This window comes from Typha latifolia, chromosome 4 (assembly GCF_019914945.1).
Source record: "Typha latifolia isolate L0001 chromosome 4, TyphaL0001v2, whole genome shotgun sequence".
Taxonomy (NCBI): Eukaryota; Viridiplantae; Streptophyta; class Magnoliopsida; order Poales; family Typhaceae; genus Typha; species Typha latifolia.
This window is the reverse complement of record NC_133089.1, coordinates 5,356,906-5,374,655: the sequence shown is the minus strand read 5'-3', so window position 1 is coordinate 5,374,655 and position 17,750 is coordinate 5,356,906. Positions and strand designations below refer to the sequence as shown.

The window sequence follows — 17,750 nt, the reverse complement described above, 5'->3', positions numbered from 1 at the left end:
TAAATTTTTTTTTTTGTTATCTAATCCTTCATGAGATTGTTTTCAATCTGATGATGCTTGATGGTAGATCTCGGTGAAGAATCAGCGTCCATCATTTATTTGTTGCTATTTTTACATGAGAATTCGTGTAGCTCTTTTGGTAGTTTGATACTTTTTGTTCCCTTTCCCTTTCATTTTCTTTCTGATTTACCTTTACGATTCTTTTCTACATGTATGTACTTTTCTTTGTTATGTGTCTTTGTATTTTGAATTTTTTTTAATATATAGGCATGAAAATAGTTTTTAATGGCTATAAATCATTATCTGTCAACTGGGATTATCATTTTTTTTTGTTCTAATATATCTCCTGTTAATCTATATTAGCTATTCAAATTATTTTATGATCAGTCCTCTAATTTTTAGTCTTGAAGTTAATGAAAATGTGATAAAAATTTGACCGAATCCATATAGTTATTATATATGAATTGTTTGTTGAAATCATTCTAAATGGGTATTTACGTTGATTCTGACTACTGTGTGCATCTTTGGAATTTAATAGATGGTTACTATCCTGGACAAAGATAAGTTTTTTGTTCACACTGTTTTGTTCTTCTTTTGATTGCAGGAAGTGTTGATGTTTTAATGGAGTCTAAAGGTGGGAAGAAGAAGTCTAGTAGTAGTAGTGGCTCATTACAGTACGAAGCTCCCCTTGGATACAGCATTGAGGACGTTCGACCTGCCGGAGGAATTAAGAAGTTCCAATCTGCTGCATACTCCAACGTAAGTAGAAGAAAGGCATCAATCTTCCTTCAAATTTATGCATTTGATGTTTTATATTTGGTTTCTAATCTATTTTCTTGTTTCACTTGTTGCAGTGCGCGAGGAAGCCATCCTGATAGGTCTTTGGATGCCCTCTTCACTAGTGTAGGATTTCCTATATTTTCGTTTTGCCTTCTGCTTTGAAGAAACTCTCTGGCTAGCTGCTTTCTGATAACCAATCCTCTCTCGATCTCGTCTCTGTCTTCCTTTCTCCTCTCCTTGACCCCTTACACTCTTTTTCGTGCTTGATCCGATGGCGCCCTTAGCAGTTGATTCCATGAACCCTCCCCCAGTCTCTGCAATTGGGTTTGAGGGTTATGAGAAGCGCCTAGAGATCACCTTCTCTGGGGCATCTGTCTTCGTGGACCCCCACGGCCGGGGCTTGCGTGCCCTCTCACGGGCTCAAATTGACTCTATTCTGGATCTTGCACGGTGCACCATTGTGTCTCAGCTCTCGAACAAGGATTTTGACTCCTATGTCCTTTCTGAATCAAGCCTCTTTGTGTTCCCATACAAGATTATTCTCAAAACCTGCGGGACTACAAAGCTCCTAAACTCCATTCCAAGAATTCTTGAGCTTGCTGAGGAGCTGTCACTCTCTGTTTTAGCTGCAAAGTACTCCCGTGGAACCTTCATTTTCCCCGGTGCCCAGCCATCTCCCCACCGCAGCTTCTCGGAGGAGGTTTCCTGCCTTAATTGCTTCTTCGGCAGTCTCACATCAGGTGGTAATGCTTATGTGATTGGAGATGCTGCAGAACCCAAGCAGAAATGGTACATTTATTATGCCACCCAGAAACCGGAGATGCCCATGGTCACTCTTGAGATGTGCATGACTGGTTTGGACAGTAAAAGAGCATCCATCTTCTTCAAGAATTCAGCTGATGGTCACTCTTCTGCCAAGGAGATGACAAAACTATCTGGGATCTCTGATATTATCCCTGAAATGGATATTTGTGATTTTGAGTTCGATCCCTGTGGTTATTCAATGAACGGCATCTATGGATCTGCTCTTTCCACAATCCATGTGACTCCAGAGGAAGGTTTCAGCTATGCTAGCTATGAAGCTATGGGTTTCGACTCTGGCTCATTGGATTATGCGGGACTGGTCAAGAGGGTTCTGAGATGCTTTGGCCCTTCGGAATTCTCTGTTGCGGTTACCATCTTTGGTGGGCATGGGTTGGCAGGATCATGGGGGAAGAAGGTTGGTATTGATGCATATACCTGCAACAATACGGTGGAGCAGGAGCTGCCTGGCGGTGGTATACTGATGTATCAGAGTTTTACTGCTGCTACTGAGAGTGCGGTGTCACCTAGGTCCATCCTGTATTACTGGAATGGAGAGGATGTGAAGACTGTGAAAGCTAATAAGTTGGGTATCTGCTGGGAAGGAGAGGAAGAGGTGGTGGAGGAGAAGGAAGAGAGATACGAAATGAGGTTCTGAGAGGGATGTTCTGATATTGAAGTTTGACGGAAGTTTCTGCTGTGTGTTTGTTCTTTTTGGTTTATTTAGTGAAGCAGCCAGCCAGGTTAATAGTATCGCCGCTATAGATGATGGTTTGCTATGTGGAATTTGAATAAAAACTCTAGGTGGTTTGCTACGTACGTCTGCCACAATGAGTTTCAGTTTGTTCTTCTAGTAGAGTAATTATGATTTATGAAGTTGACATTGAAATAAAATTACTACTTTCATGGTCTATTTGGTTTTAATCATTAGTAATCAACGACTGTTCATTTGGACAATGATTGATGCATGACATATGATTACAGTTTTTTTTTTTACATAACATGATTTGACTCTGATAGAAATTCCTTTCTGTCCTCCATTTGTGCGTTTATGATTGTGTCATGATAAAAGCCATGATCCAATTAGTTTTATGCTTAATTGGTGGGGTTGTGCACACGTCTCAAATTAGTAATGATCATGAATGTGCTCTACTCTCTACCCTTTTAAGCAATTGAATTTTTGTGGCCACTTTGGAGGCCACCACAAGTTTGCATTCCTGGAGCTCTATAATAATTGAATTGTGGCTATCTAGTTTATAGTGTATTTTTTCTGTCTGCTTGGTTTTTGTATACGATTAATCTAAATCTTCTGGAATTTGGTGCGGCTTGATTCACAAAATAACATAGACAAAACTCAATACAAAATAAAAACATAATTAAAAAAAATGAGATTGCTGCTGTTCACCATCGTCAGATTCATCACTAACATTCACCACTAGCATTATTCACCATCATAGACCCTCAGAGTTTTGGCAATCTACACCGTGTTATTATAAGTGAGGGGAGTCAATTGGGCAAGATCAACGAATTGATCCTGTGAATTCGATTCTTACCGCTCAGTGAACACCGCATCGTTGTAAATGCCTCGATGAATACTGCGACTCCGCCTCGTGAGGTTGATCCTTTGCCTAAAATCCTTCAACAAGGAGTGGTTGAGAGGACCAGAGGATCCAACTCTCCGTCTCGGAGAAGGAAAGATGTACCCTAGGTAGGAGAAGAAGAGCTTATTGAAACTCTAGGAGTGGTGAGCGGCAACAATGAGAAAGACTACAATAAACAGTGGCACGAGAGGCTAATGAAGAGAGAGGAAGATTGGATGAGGAGTTGAGGATGAGGGATTAGACAAGGTGTCGTGGACAATGGTTGCAAGGAAGAGGTAGGAGACAAAATCCGAGACGTTTGGAGATGGTAAGGGTGTAAGTGACTTAGGGTTAGGCTTATATATATATATTACCCGACTCGTATGCTTAAACGGGCCAAAAGAGTCAATCTAGGTCAATAGTACAAATCCAAACATGATTGATTATTAATCGGGTTAAGCGTGTTTACCTTTTTTAGATCAAAACCTGATTAGACTAAACTCAAAACTGATTATGAGTTGAACTATTGGGTTAGGTCAATTTTTGCCGCTCTTAGCTTCATTCTATTATATTTTATATATGTAGTTTTTCTTCAATTTTAGAGGTATCTTGAGGATAAGTTGTAGGCACTGTTGTCTTGATTAAAAAAAGAAAAAGAAAAAAGAAAGGCTATTCTGATGGCTCAAATGTGTGACATGGGATTATTCTACACTCCCATAGCATCAAATTCTTGTGCATTTATTATCTCATTTTTAGCGTTTACAAAATTTCTAGTCTTTTATCTTTCTAGAAGATAATTGCAAGGTGGTCACAAGCCTAGAGCTACGCAATATACATATAATCTTCAAAGATGTGGCCAAACAAGCCTGGTACCAGTGACTAAGTATTCCCTCTTACTAGCAGTGCTGGCTTCAATTTGAAAGATTTTCAAGTAATGAGCTCAAGGCATGCCAAACTTCCTCCACTTATTAAAACTCTTTCATGTGTTCTGCCGAAGTATAATCTTTCTATCATTAGTCGCTTAATCATATGCTCATAAATAATTTACAAATTATTCTACAAATAGAAGGACAATTTACTAATCACATTCTTTTGTATAGCCTTTGTGGCTAAATTAAGGTTTATTCCCATTGTTCAACCCTAAACTGTACCCTTTCCAAGCTAGTTGAGCATCTTATAGGAGGAGATCAGAGATTTTTATTTATTTTTTATTAGAAGATCAAGGAAGACGAAAGCATCTCTAGTCTAGTCCCACAAACAGCCGTGGAGAATGATCAAAGTAATCAAAGAAAAGGACAAAAAAGCACGTCGATATTCTTTTTTGCAATCCGATAAGAGGTACAAGAAAATAATGCAAAATTTGAAACAAGAAGGTTAACCATAAGTCTTAAAGAAATCAAAAACAAAAGGCCAAAAAGAGAACTAATGATTGAGCCTAATTCGCCAATATCGCAGTACTACTCCCACTATCACAAGTGGACATACACACGAAGACACCATGAATCTCTCTCTCTCTCTCTCTCTCTCTCTCTCCTATAGAACTCACCACCACCAAAAGCTGACCACTTCTTCTTACCCTCCTCCTCTTCCCAAGAGCAATGCATGATGATGATGCCTCTCTTCCTCTCTCCCTCCTCTTGGAACCGAACCTTTCCTCCTCCTCTTCTTCTCCTTAGCTTGGAGCACTTGCTCTTTGATCTCCATGGCTCTCTTCATCTTCTCCTATCCTGAAAGACCAAAAAGAAAGAAAGAAAGAAGCCCAAGTAATTAAATTTACTTTCTTCTTCTTCTTCTTCTTCTTCTTCTTTCTCTGTTGTTGGCCCCACTAACCGTTCCCTCCCTCTACTGTTTCCTTCTGCTATTAAATTTATTTCTCTGCCGTGCTGTTATAATCCACAGGCGAAATGAAATAGTTTCCAATGAATACTACTATGATACTATGAACCTAGGTATGTGTAGTGAAAAGACCGGAATGCCCTTTTCCGTCCGAAGTTGATATGGACGATTGGAGGTCGAGGAGCAACTCCGGATTTTTCGGATCCATTTGAAGGGTGGAGGTTGGGTTGTCGACCAGAGAGGGAGTGGACATCATTTGAGCAATTCGAAGTATTCACTGCCATGAAAAATTAGCTACTAAACTAAAGGGTATCTTTATGTACACTCACAGGGTCCCTATACAAAATGGGCTTCTTCTACTAATTAAGTCCTTGAGAGCAAGTGGACTGCCAAGTGGAGGAGGAAAAAGACGTATGCCCCCAGGTTGTGACAAGCTGGTTTGAGTGGAAAAGGTTAATTCACGTTAACATAAATTAGCTTTTTGATGATTCTTCTTATGGTGCTGTTAATGTGTATTTTTCTTTGTGCTTGAGACTATGCTCTTCAATTGATCGGTTTGTATGTCGACCAAGTATTAATGCCTTTTGATATCAAGTTATAATATTTGAAATATATATATATATATATGAACTTTAGGCTTAGATAGATAGAGTATGGCAAATTGGCAATGTTCATACTTGGACAAATCTCATCAACGCATGCAGTTTTGTCACTATAGATGGACGTCAACTTGCCACTTTGCCAGTGCTGACAGTGTTTTGGAACCATTCACTAATCCATTCGTTATTTAAAAACAATCATTCGCTAATTTCAGTTGACATGTAGTATTCTGATTATATTTTTAGTTTTATTCTTATAAATTTTATTGGTCTTGATATAATGGGATATCATCTGAGAGCATTGGGTGGGTTTGGTATTAGAGGCAGCAGTTATAGCAGGTACCCCGTGACACAACTTCCCCAAAATATCCCACAATATCCCAACAATATCGGCGGTTGGCTCGGATCGAATAAGTTGTAATAAATAATATAGATATTTACATATCACACCATATATTTTATCTATTTTATGATTTATATTCTATATTTTAGGATTTTATTATCCGACATTTTATGTTTTCTTATAATTCTTATTTAATACCCTAACCAACATCGACCAAGTTACTAAAATACTCCTATCATTCTCTCTTATTTTCTATATCCCTTTACCATCTTCCCTATCTACCTTCTTTTTTTTCTCTTCTTTTCTTTTGGAAAAAAAAAAGAGGATGAAAAAGATAGGAATAATTTAAGTATTTATAAATTATTTTATATATTATAATAAAATATTCATTTTCTAGTACCGTTTAAATTAACCCAGGATGTTAAGTGAGAATCATAGGAGAATAGGAGAAAAGGAGTCGGATTACAAAATTCTTAAAGACAGGGTATGAATCACAAAATAGATAAAATATAGGATGTGGTTTATAAAATCTCTAAATTATAAATCCGTTCGTTTTTTCAACTAATCACAGGCAACTTGTGGAGTAAAACGAGAGTAAGCTGTTCTTTTATTAGTAGGCTAAGAAGAGAAAAAGTTGACTGAAGTAGAGTAGTGCCATTGTGGTGAGCAGTGTTTTAGTCCGAGCCGATTCGTGTGGGTCAGTTTTGGTGTCTGTCCGATGCACGTCAATGTCTTAATCTTATGCATCAAATAACTTTAACCATGTTTCAAAACAAATTATAGGGGTTTATCGAATCCCAACTTTAGTATAGTCTTTTATGACATCTTTGAGGCAGAGACGGAGTGCAGGCCAATACATTCTACAGGAAAACCTTATGTTTTAGAGTTGATACACCGGATGTACATAACTAATGTGACAACACATCGGAATCGACTTGCACCAAATCCATTTTATTGAACTTTTATGAAGAGTTCTAGTCTAAATGGAAATTCTAGTTCGTCTATGTCTTAAATCCCATTGATGAAGTATGAGATGACCGGAGCCGACATGAAAAATATCGCGGGTTTAATTCCCCGTTAACATTAGAATTGATATTTAGTAGATTTTTTATTAAATTAATATATGCACACAATTTGTCCATTGTGGCTCTTTTATTGTAATGATTGGTTCTATTATTCGAATATCTTTGTCTAACCTATAATTTGCGTACCGCTCATGATCCATTAAGAAAATCTTCTTGGAGAGCAAAAACTATACAAATTGAGACCTCGAAGGAGAGAGAGGTGGCAACTAGCAACAATGCTTGCTGAATTCTTTGATTATAAACAACATTCTCTTACAATTTCTTCTCTAGGTACATTTTCTATGGTCTGAACAAACAAAATATCAAAGCTTTAGGTTAATACAGCAAATCCAACAGAACCGTAAACACACAAGTTTCCTCACAAACTCTAATTGCATCAACCATTTAAGCTACTGCAAGAACTGAGAATCTCCCCATCGTCACCTGTCTTCACTTCGATGTTGGTAAGCTTCACGAACGACTCAGCCCAGCTACTGAAGAAGCTGTCCTGGCTCACAGAGAAATCCTCTACAATTCCCTTTGTTCTAGAATCATTTGCAAGCACAGAGTCTGATTGGAAGAGGCCCATACCATTAACAAGATTAATGTAGTATTGGTTATCAAACAAAGAAGCGGTCACGGGATCATTGTCGACACTAACTGTAGGACTAGCATCAGCTGGGCATTTCTTGATCAGCTCGGTCGCATAGTTTTTATCCAGGGAGCGATCAATTGGCACGAGACTTCCTTTCGAGTCTTGCTGGAATCGCTCGCTGAATGAACTGCAGTGAGCTGAGCCAATTGTGTGAGCTCCTACAATATCGATGTAAGATATGTTCAGTGGTGAAAATTTCTTTCTGAAATTAATTTTGACATCATTAGATGTGAAGGAAAAAACATGTACACACCTAGTTATTACCTGAAAGGATTACTAGATCATCTATGGAAAGCCCCTTGGAGGAGAAGAGCTTAGTCATCTCATCAAGCGAAAAGCTCGTGTCTATCATGTTTGGCCTTACATTTGAAGCTGATGAGATCCGACCATCCTTTCGTCCCAATGGAACCTGAACAAATGGTCCTCCAGCCTGTGATCAAATTGATTATAAAGCATGCATAAGTAATGGAACCTGAACAAATGGTGCAATAATAATGGCTCTTATCATGCTACATGATTGAAGAATCTATCACAACGTAAGAGAATCTAATTCTCTTATAATCTTTCAGATGCTGTGAGAGGAATAACAATGTATGACGGTAACAATAGTCAAACATCATATTTCATATCCATCTGTAAATTGTGAGACCTGCGGATTTCTTACGCCATCCAATTAATATAATAAACCTAATTCTCCCATAAGATTAACATAACCATGCATAGATAGATCTTGCATCAGAAACAATTCCACATTGTTTCATTCAACACAAGACCAAAAGCATACTATCTCAATTTCATTTAGGGACTTCTACATTGTAGCTTCTTTCATTGTTAGATGGGCCTAATCAAATATTCACTGCCTATAAAAACTAGTATATATATGCTCAATCGTACCTAGCCTTTCTTGCGGGAGAACATAAGGACATTGCTTATATATTTGCTCAAGCTAAATTAGTGTTACAAGATTTTTCTTGAATAAGATCATACGAAGTTCTCATTCCCCAAAATGCGCATCTCCCCAACTAATGGTGGTGTCATAAAGGTTTTCAATTGCATTGGTTTTGCAAATTGATGAATTTGTCAACAGAAGTTCACATGATGGCTTGTGTGTGCTTAAGTCTAGAATTTAATTTTAAAAAAAAACTAAAGCAATACCAATGGATTTGAACATTCATATCAACAAAATACGACCCAACTTACAATTTCTACTGCATCTCTTGCAGCAAGGACTAGAATGTCAGCACAAGACACAGTCCCAGGGCAGAGCACTTCAAGCACCCTCTTCGCCGTCTCCACGACGTGGAACCCACCGAGAGATTTGTTAGCAGGATCGCTCCTCTCCGTCCCATTCCCTTGTATCAACACTGACCCATCACAACCCTGGCACAAAAGAGAGACTAATCATGAACAATTTGGCTGCCTCTTAAGTTGAGAAAAGTAAGCTTGTAGAATTTGACTCAGACCTCAACAATGCAGTCATGGAAGAGCAGGCGCAGGAGCTTGCCTGTGACAGTGGGGTCAGAGGAGGAAGCAGAGCGCACAGTGTTCCTTACCAGCAGCTCAACGGTGGGGCAGGAGAGTGTGTAGAAATCTGGAGAGAGCTGTGAGGAAGAGGAAGGGAGCAGAGATGAGCAGAGGAGGAGTGCAAGGAGAGCGGAGAATGTGAGATGGGCACTGGAGAGAAAGCAACAAGGAGGTGTCATTGGCCTCATGTCCATCAAGGAGGTAATAGGAACTCAAGCAATGTCATGTGAGAGATTTGAGACAAGGAGAAGACGAACTTTTTTTAAGTGCAATGGTGCTGCAGTGGTTCTTGTGAGCATTTATGGTGGAGGGAGGAAGGTGGGAGGAGGGTGTATTTATGGCTGCATTAGTTGTGTTGCTCTGTTGACAGCTAGGAAGAGGAAAGATTGAGATCTCCAACGTAGCCTTGAATTTTTTTTTAATCATTCAAAAACCTGAACTTTAGATATACGTGGAACAAATCATTTCTTAATATAAAGGTAAACCTCTACTAATTTTTAGTCAAAATATAAAAAGTTGTTCTTCTAAGCTAACACATAGGAAGATTAAATTGAACCGTCAAATTAAACTAAACAACCAACTACCAAGTAATTTATTTATAATAAATATAATTAGAATTAAAACTGTACTTATGACCTCTTGGAGTCCCAACTCTAGGAAGTTGGGTGGTAGGTGGTGTCCTGATTTTGTCACCACATATTCAAATGTCCCATTACTAATAGAGGGGAAGATAGGATGCTCTCTTTTGTAAGTTTGAAGAGTAATTAAGTCTGGGATCCACTGTGGATTTCCAATGCATGGACTTTCTCTGTGTCCTCATCAATGTGGACCATAGTTTTCTTTGTTAAAACTTAAAAAAGAAGCAGGCCTGCAGTGTTGTGACTCCCCCAAGGTAGAAAAATCTATCTGTGAACTATATAGAGAAGGGCCACAAGGTGAAAGACTACAATGAATCCCTCTTACAGAATAAGTTCAGCATATTTGTTGCTATAACTAATCAACAGACTGTGGTAAACGTTTTAAACACTTTACGCATGATTCTAGCAGTAGGTTTTGGAAAACTAAATATATTGTGAAGCTTAGATGAGCCACTCTGCAGAAGAAGTTGAGCAGGCCAGAGGGTAAAAGGTCACAAAAGAAGTCACCAAGATGAATGGTCCTTATGCGAAAAGTTAGCTAATTGGAAGTTAATGGCCTAATTTTATTAAAGCGTCGAATGACATAATAAGTATGAAAACTATTTCCATCTGATGCTTTATTTCAATTACGAAGATACAACTGATACACTAAATCAATGAGTTAAAAAAAAATGTTACAACTGCATTGCCCGTATACCAAGGCTCAGAAAGACTCATTTGAAGGAATTGGAATTGCTATGAACTAATGCGTCGTGGATATCATATGTACAATTGAATGAAAGAGGGACGTCTTTTCTTATGCACGTCAAAATGTGTAGAAGGAAGACAGTCAACTAATCAAATTTGTACCTTTGTTATGCTCTTATGTAGAGTTATTTATTTGATGATGGCATAGCTTGGAGCTTGCCTTCCTCTGGTATATCTTGAAAGCTTTGGAGCTTTCCTTCCTTCGGTATATCTTGAAAGAGGCCACTTGAGCTGCTTTTTTCTTGGCCCCTATATATCCTCGGCAATTGGGAGCTCCACAGTAGCACTTAATCATGGGACCAAAAAGCAGTAACCTGAGAGAATCGAGTACATGACTTGTCCTATCGTCCAACTTAATGTATGTGGAACAAGAATTCAATTAGGAGCTTAACATATTAGTAACTTCAGATGAACTATCATGTTATGAGTTGGAAGAGATATAAGTCAGTTTATATGCAACAATATATATTACTAACAATTTTGAAGCAAACTAAAAGTTAAATTTAGAAAGAAATTGATGAGATATTAATAAGTGGAATAGCAGATAACTGCTCTTCAAGTACCTGTAATCATATGTTAAGGGCTCTCCAACTTCTATGGAACGAGAAGCAAAAATGCCAAGACGTGTCTCGCCATTAACTCGCCTAAGACAACAACAAACAACGGAAGCATGCTGCACGTAAAATTGTCCATTATATATAGAAATTGACATGCTTTAAAGGATTCATAGCTTGAATATTTGGATGAATCCAATTGCTGAGTAGGTGCTATTACCATTTCTCTAATTTACAGTTGGGATTACAACCATGGTTGAAGAACCGCGAAGCATTTCCTTTATAGGTTGAATCAATTATGAAGTCTTTATTAAGTTTACACATGTAGATATTCTGATCACCTCTGTGTTTCATGTCCTGAAGCCTTTGTGTGCACGTGGCATCATCAATAACTGAAAACAGAAACGGAAGGAAACAAAAGCAGATGACATGAATAACATTACTTCATAGTTAGGTTCTCTCAAATGGTAGGGGTAACAGCATAGTAAGTAACGAGGAAAATGGAGAAAGATTATGGAGCAAAAACTAAAAGGAGATATAAAATCCATTCCAACTGCATATGTATATATAAAATATGTGTCCAATTACCAGAAAAGTTGCCACATATGCAACCAAATTGTTAAAAAAAAAAGTGAAGCAAATATTATACCTTCTCCAACATACTCGATCACAAAATCACCCTTTTCCAGGGCTTCTGATGCAACAGCTCCCCAGCCACAATATTCTGTCTGCAAAGAATATAACACATACTGTGATTAAAAAGAAATGTCAAAAAAAAAACCTCATAATGCATTGACAGAATATCTCCTTGCAGCAAAACATTGTGTTATCCATCACCAGCTCACCACAATGTACATGGCTTCATTCAGGACATCACTTTTAAAAAGCATAGCATTTTCACCAGTCAAGTATGTTTTCTTCACATGACATGCATGAGAAGTGGGACAAAGGTCTCTGTCATATGTAAGAAGTATTTACCTTAGAAAATTTAATGAGATGTTCAGGCTGCAGAAGAGAGCTAATCAGCTCAGAACAAGAGGATCCTCCTCCTAGTACGATGACTAACTACTCCACAAATTAGCATCTACTAGAGACGCTATTTCCTAAATTTCCTTCCCATGACAAACTTAACAACATTACTTCATGAGTAACTAAAAGAACATCAAAATGAAAACAACATAATAACAGGATAGACCAATCATGGCCCAGATTAGTTGATCCAGTGTGTAAGTTAATGCTGGCTTCCTATTATGATGATGAGGGCTTAAGACTAATTCTCACCAAGATAACTCAAACCTAGGTCACACGACCAAGAAATAAGATTATCAAGATGGCCCTCCTCATAATTTAGACCTAAGGAGTGTCCCTTGCTGTTATCTCCCTGAAGGAATGAATACCTCAATCCTTAATAATTTTACAGTTCTCTGCAACCAAAAACATCTGCAGAAATGATACTTCTCATAGTACCTATGAACATATAGGCCTCTGCAGTAGTTTTGCAAAGAAAGGTTCGCCATGATATTCAAGGGTTTCTTTTTATGAGGATATTTAGGGATTTCTTTGCTGGTTGGTGGTTCATTTGTCCTCTCTGGCCATCATATGACATTATGACCTTGGCAAGTTTAAAATTCAATACCAAACCTCCATAAATTTGAAGTTCATGTCCTCAAATACAACAACAGGCAAGATCAGTCCATAAATTCAACATGTTCCTCTCTTTTAGTTTATGAAAATTTCACGTCCAAAAACTCATAATACAGCATTTGTAGATGACTGTTTGATAATTTTGAAGTGATCACAGAACCCAAGAGGCCAATAGTATTTGACCTAAATTGCTCAACCAATGGAAACACATATCTCACCAGAGAAAGATAAAAGAACTCTTTCCCTGAATATATCATCAAAAGAAGAGCAGTTCTTACAGTTCCAACAAAGTACATGTAAAAAAGCAACAATGAGAGACATTTATAGGAGTTTTCTACTGGATAATAGTGATAGGTACCAAAAAGAACTCGTTTATGAATATAAAAGTCAAAACTAGATCACTAAAAGATCCGCAGACCAAGAAAAAGAAGTGGAAAACTTAACTACAAATTGTGAAATTCCAAGTATATTGTAGCATCCAAACAATGGAGCTGAATAAACGATAGATTGAACGATGTGCTAAACAACAATTATTGAGCTGATGGCATGGGGCATTGTGATCAGCCAGCAGAATGGTAGGTGCAACTGAACTTGCCATACCAACATCAGGCATGATTGAAAAATAGAGGTTGTTTTAGTATCAACGTGAAGTACCTTGACAACCTCGATTTTTTTTTCTTTGCGGAAGGCTTTGTTTGTACACCTATCCAAGCAACGACAGGTTTTGGAACAGCAGACTGAAAGACTCCTAATAAAATGCAATCACATTACTAGCTTCAAAATACTTTAGAACCCCAACAGGAACCAGAATCTAGCAAGCAAAAGGTATACTCAGAGGAAGAAAAATGGACAAAATGGAAATGGTGATGTAATCTAACTACTTAATATTTAATCTAATACATTAGAAAGGGAAAAAAAGAAAAACAAGGTAGATAGGTAGTCCTTGAGAAATGAGAATCGATTGAAAGGATCGCATATAGAGTACAATCATTAATTCTTAATGAAATAAAACAAATCATAACTAAAATGATACTAAAGAAAATAATACCTGCACTCACAATTGCCCTTACACATGGACTTGGTGCTGCAATCACATCCAACACCGGCATCAACACTATCACGTATCTTCTTGATTAGATAAACATCTTCTTTTATTAAAGATAACTGCGACAGAAATCTAGGGTAACTTCAAAAAGAAAAACATATGTTCCCTGACATCTAATAAGTTTTGGAAAAAGAATTTTGGCATGATTCTGAAATCAATAAAGGATACTGCGCCTTATAGGTACATATGGAGCTGGCTCAGTTTGGTTCTCCCTAACATCATTCAGTATGGAGTCAATCTGGAAATCTTCCTCAATGTATGGAAGAGGTAGGCGGTGAAAGCCTTCCTGTATATGGAAAATGCAAGTCTTAAATGATGTACCAATCACGTGAAAACATAAAAAGACCTTTCTAATAAATCTCTCCAAAATAGCTCGTTCGCTCTTGAAGATTTTTACTCCAAATACTTGAATTATCATTGGTTGAAAAAAGAGAGTTATCATTGATAAAAATCTTAGATAATCCAAATACTCGCCGCCCTAATCATGACTTGTAACCTTTTGACTTTTAGTAGAAACAGCACATTCATATACCAATCATGACTTGTAACCCTTGCTGATATAATAAGCTACCCCATTTGACTAGTCAATTAGATTAATTAACGAGTGTAGAGTTCAAGAATAATTTAGCATTGGTGCTTTAGTCTTGAAGTGTCTCTTGATCTTCTCTATCTCTTGAGTTTCCTACCACTTCTCTCTTAACAACCCTAAGATATGCAATAAAGTCTCTATATCACAAGCTTTGCCAAATCTGAGAAGCATCAAAAGCCCATATTTATTGAAATATAGAATGTAAAATAATACAATAACAATAACCAGAAGTGTCACCCGGACCTCTATATCACTCGTTTGACCTGCATGCTGTTATCACATCAAAGAGATTAGTTCTTCATCTAATCTGAGCAACAAATATTGATAGATAAATGTAAACTTCGAATAAACACACTATAAATCAGGTATAAGAACAAAAGGTGACTAGATTAAAAATAAGTGAGCTGCTACAGTACAATCGAGATGATCAATAAGCAATATAAAAGTCATGTAACTACCAAATGATATACTGATGTTTCATTGCATGCAAAGAAAAATTATCTATATCCCAGACCAGGTAAACCATCAAATCATCACTTCTTCCAGACTTTAGAGAGAAAAGATCATTAAAGAAAGAAAAGAGTTTAACCTCCTTGTCTAGTAACCAATTTGAAGGATGCCTCCAACAAACTGCTTGCCCTGGCCGATTTGTAAATGTTATTCCATCTGGCCATGGTGTACATTTTGTGTGAGCTGCAATTGTACATCGTACACACCGCCAACAGCCTTTCTTTTTACAATTGTAACAGGTCTGTTAGAAGAAATAGAAAAAGGATTAATATTTCATGCTCAAGTCAGGTATTGCATTGATATTCTATAATCTGCTTTTCCTATTTCAGATGAAAATAATTGCAAAAGCATGAGAAGAATACATTCCTACTTTCATTGAGTATGAAAAAATGTTAGAACATATAGTGCCAATTACAAGTAATGTTACATGAGTAGTTATAATTATTTGGATGTCAAGGTTGAGTGCATTGGTTTCATCTTCAGCCAGAATCATATAGCATTAGTTTCAGGGAAAGTCAAGGCAAACATGAAAAATGCAGAAACTTGGGGGAAAACTTGAAAATAAATAACATACAACATACTGATGTTTTAATTAACTCATATGTGCATCTGTCACAGCAAATAGGAGCAGATCAATCTGGCAAAGTTTCATGCACTAGAGACCATTTTCTCGCAGATATTTCCTAACATATGTTGACTAGTAATGTCCTATAACACATCTTTTGCTTCAGTGCTTCACTGACCTTCATACTTTGAGGTCACGAATCGAAATTTGTCATCATGATTTATCTCACCTCTGAATGTGTCCTGAAGTACACAGCTAACCTTGTTCATCGGTGAAGCAGCATATGGATGATGCAGATGAACAACAGGAACAAGCAACTATCAACAAATAAGAGGATATTTGAAGCTAAATTTTGAAAAAAAAAAACTTGGCAGGATGAAAAGCCATCTCAAAATTTAACAGTTTCTGACAAAGATGGTTTCCGTTGTTAGTCTACACGCTGATGAGGACTAGTCACTTTGAGAAAACAATTCTCTGAATAAATAAAGAACATTATGCTACCTGTTTTAGATAATAGTAATATAAGGTCTCAAAGTCCAGTTAGATCCATCAAATATCAATTCACAGAAATTAAAAACAAACGATAAACTGTAAAAGAATCTTCCTTCAAAAAGTTAAGGGCTTTGGCATAGCACATGCAAAATTAACAGAAAATAAAGACCATCATGCATAAATCTACAAGTCTACAAGCATCTAGAGCACTCTGAATGTGCTCAAATGCTGATATTTCACATACTGAAACTAAAATCTGGTGAAAACAAATGACATCTACAGTCAGTTTAAAAGAACATACATGTTGAGGGCACTTAAAAGGTTTAGCAACAGAAGATCCAACTACTTCCTTAGCACAAGTCTGATGAAAGTTTTCTTCACAATGGAGAACTGAGCATTGCATTTCCTCACCAAGGCAGATGCTTTTAGCGCATAACCTACAGTTGAGCTATAATAGATGGCAAAGGAAATATAAGAAAAAAAATTGTAATATAAACAAAATGCCATTTTAATAACACTATAAACGGGGTCAGATTGAGGCAAGGCCGTATACGATCTGAATATCAGATCTAGACCCGATAAGATCAAAGCAAGAATTTGGCGACAGTTACATAATCTTAATTGTGTAGATATGATGTCCAAAGTGAATATGATAGCCAATACCTAACCAAGAGAAAAAAGATGCAAAGGAAGAAATCGAAGAGGATTAAAGGCCAGTGCTTACACAACAACCAACCCCAAGAAAGCAAGAAACATAAAAAAGGTAACATAAGCTTACCATCTTAGGATCGGTGGTGAGGAAACACAAGGTTTATTCATGAACTTGTGAAAGAAGGGGCGTTCACAAGATGCAATAAAAGAACTGATCATAACATTCTAAATCAAGAACAAGATTGAAGAAAAGAACCAAGAAATGGGGAACGGGAAATGGCAACAAGAACAAAAGAAATCAATCTTTTCGCTAAGACCTTTTCAATAGGTAAAAGAGAACCACTTTCCGATCTTCAAACAAAAAGATCGGGGGGGCGGGGGGTGGGTGGTGGGGTAAGGGGATAAAAGACCAACCTTGATACGAAAAAAAAAGGAACCCCACGGAAGCAAGAAACTTACCATTTTAGGATCGTTGGTGAGGAAAGGCAAGGAGCATTCCTTCTCAGGATCCCCAGACGCTACCTTCTTCTCCACCCAAACCTTGACGTGATCAGCGAGAGATGGGCCTTCCGCTTCCTTCTTGTTCCTTCTTCGACGTCTCTTGGGAGCAGAGCTCGTCGTGGTGGAGGCAGAGAGCGATGATCTGAGGCGGTCGTTCCATGGGGAGCTCATGGTGGGGGAGGATATGAAAGTTCGGTTCCGGAGAGATTGGTCGGATTCCCCGTGGGCGAGGAAGGGAGAGAAAATGGAAGCGAATTGAAGCGCGACGCGGGCGGGAAGAGTAGGAAGAGATGGGAACTTGAAGCAGGGGTGATTACGACTTTTTAGGGAAATTTACATATAACACCTTGCTTTTTAATGAAATTAGGATTTACACTCTATACTTTTAGTATTTAAAATTGAATCTCGTAGTTTAGCGAATATGTGCATAAAATACTATAGCGCTTTCTAAAATAACTAAAATACTTTAGTATGACTTGATTGGAGATATTTTTATAATTTTTATAATATAGTTAACTTAACTTAGATATTTAATTAAGTTTAATTAATAGATCTAACAGTAACACCAGAGT

At 37.5% G+C, this 17,750-nt stretch overlaps 3 protein-coding genes across 4 annotated transcripts; 1 reads left to right on the top strand and 2 right to left on the bottom strand.

The window, feature by feature from the left end:
• The first annotated feature begins 860 nt into the window (after positions 1–860).
• On the top strand, positions 861–2,492 carry LOC140787393 (S-adenosylmethionine decarboxylase proenzyme-like). Its single transcript, XM_073136289.1, has one exon. It carries the CDS (start codon positions 1,052–1,054, stop codon positions 2,237–2,239), a length of 1,188 nt encoding a protein of 395 aa, XP_072992390.1. The 5' UTR covers positions 861–1,051; the 3' UTR covers positions 2,240–2,492.
• Positions 2,493–7,224: 4,732 nt separating this feature from the next.
• On the bottom strand, positions 7,225–9,704 carry LOC140785786 (peroxidase 46-like). 2 transcript variants are annotated; one of them, XM_073133787.1, is made up of 4 exons: positions 9,122–9,704; positions 8,859–9,038; positions 7,923–8,067; positions 7,225–7,816 (listed from the first exon to the last, which is right to left on the bottom strand). In XM_073133787.1, the coding sequence occupies exons 1-4, from the start codon at positions 9,374–9,376 to the stop codon at positions 7,401–7,403; spliced, it is 996 nt and encodes a 331-aa protein (XP_072989888.1). In that variant the 5' UTR covers positions 9,377–9,704; the 3' UTR covers positions 7,225–7,400. The 2 variants fall into 2 exon arrangements, with proteins under 2 accessions (XP_072989888.1, XP_072989887.1); XM_073133786.1 differs by having other exon boundaries at positions 7,923–8,088; positions 9,122–9,690.
• Positions 9,705–10,748: 1,044 nt separating this feature from the next.
• Positions 10,749–17,422, bottom strand: LOC140785785 (histone-lysine N-methyltransferase ASHR3-like). The gene is made up of 10 exons (XM_073133785.1): positions 17,137–17,422; positions 16,328–16,474; positions 15,049–15,210; positions 14,039–14,156; positions 13,814–13,910; positions 13,420–13,513; positions 11,771–11,849; positions 11,342–11,513; positions 11,131–11,240; positions 10,749–10,881 (listed from the first exon to the last, which is right to left on the bottom strand). Exons 1-9 carry the CDS (start codon positions 17,347–17,349, stop codon positions 11,162–11,164), a joined length of 1,161 nt encoding a protein of 386 aa, XP_072989886.1. The 5' UTR covers positions 17,350–17,422; the 3' UTR covers positions 10,749–10,881; positions 11,131–11,161.
• Positions 17,423–17,750: the final 328 nt, after the last annotated feature.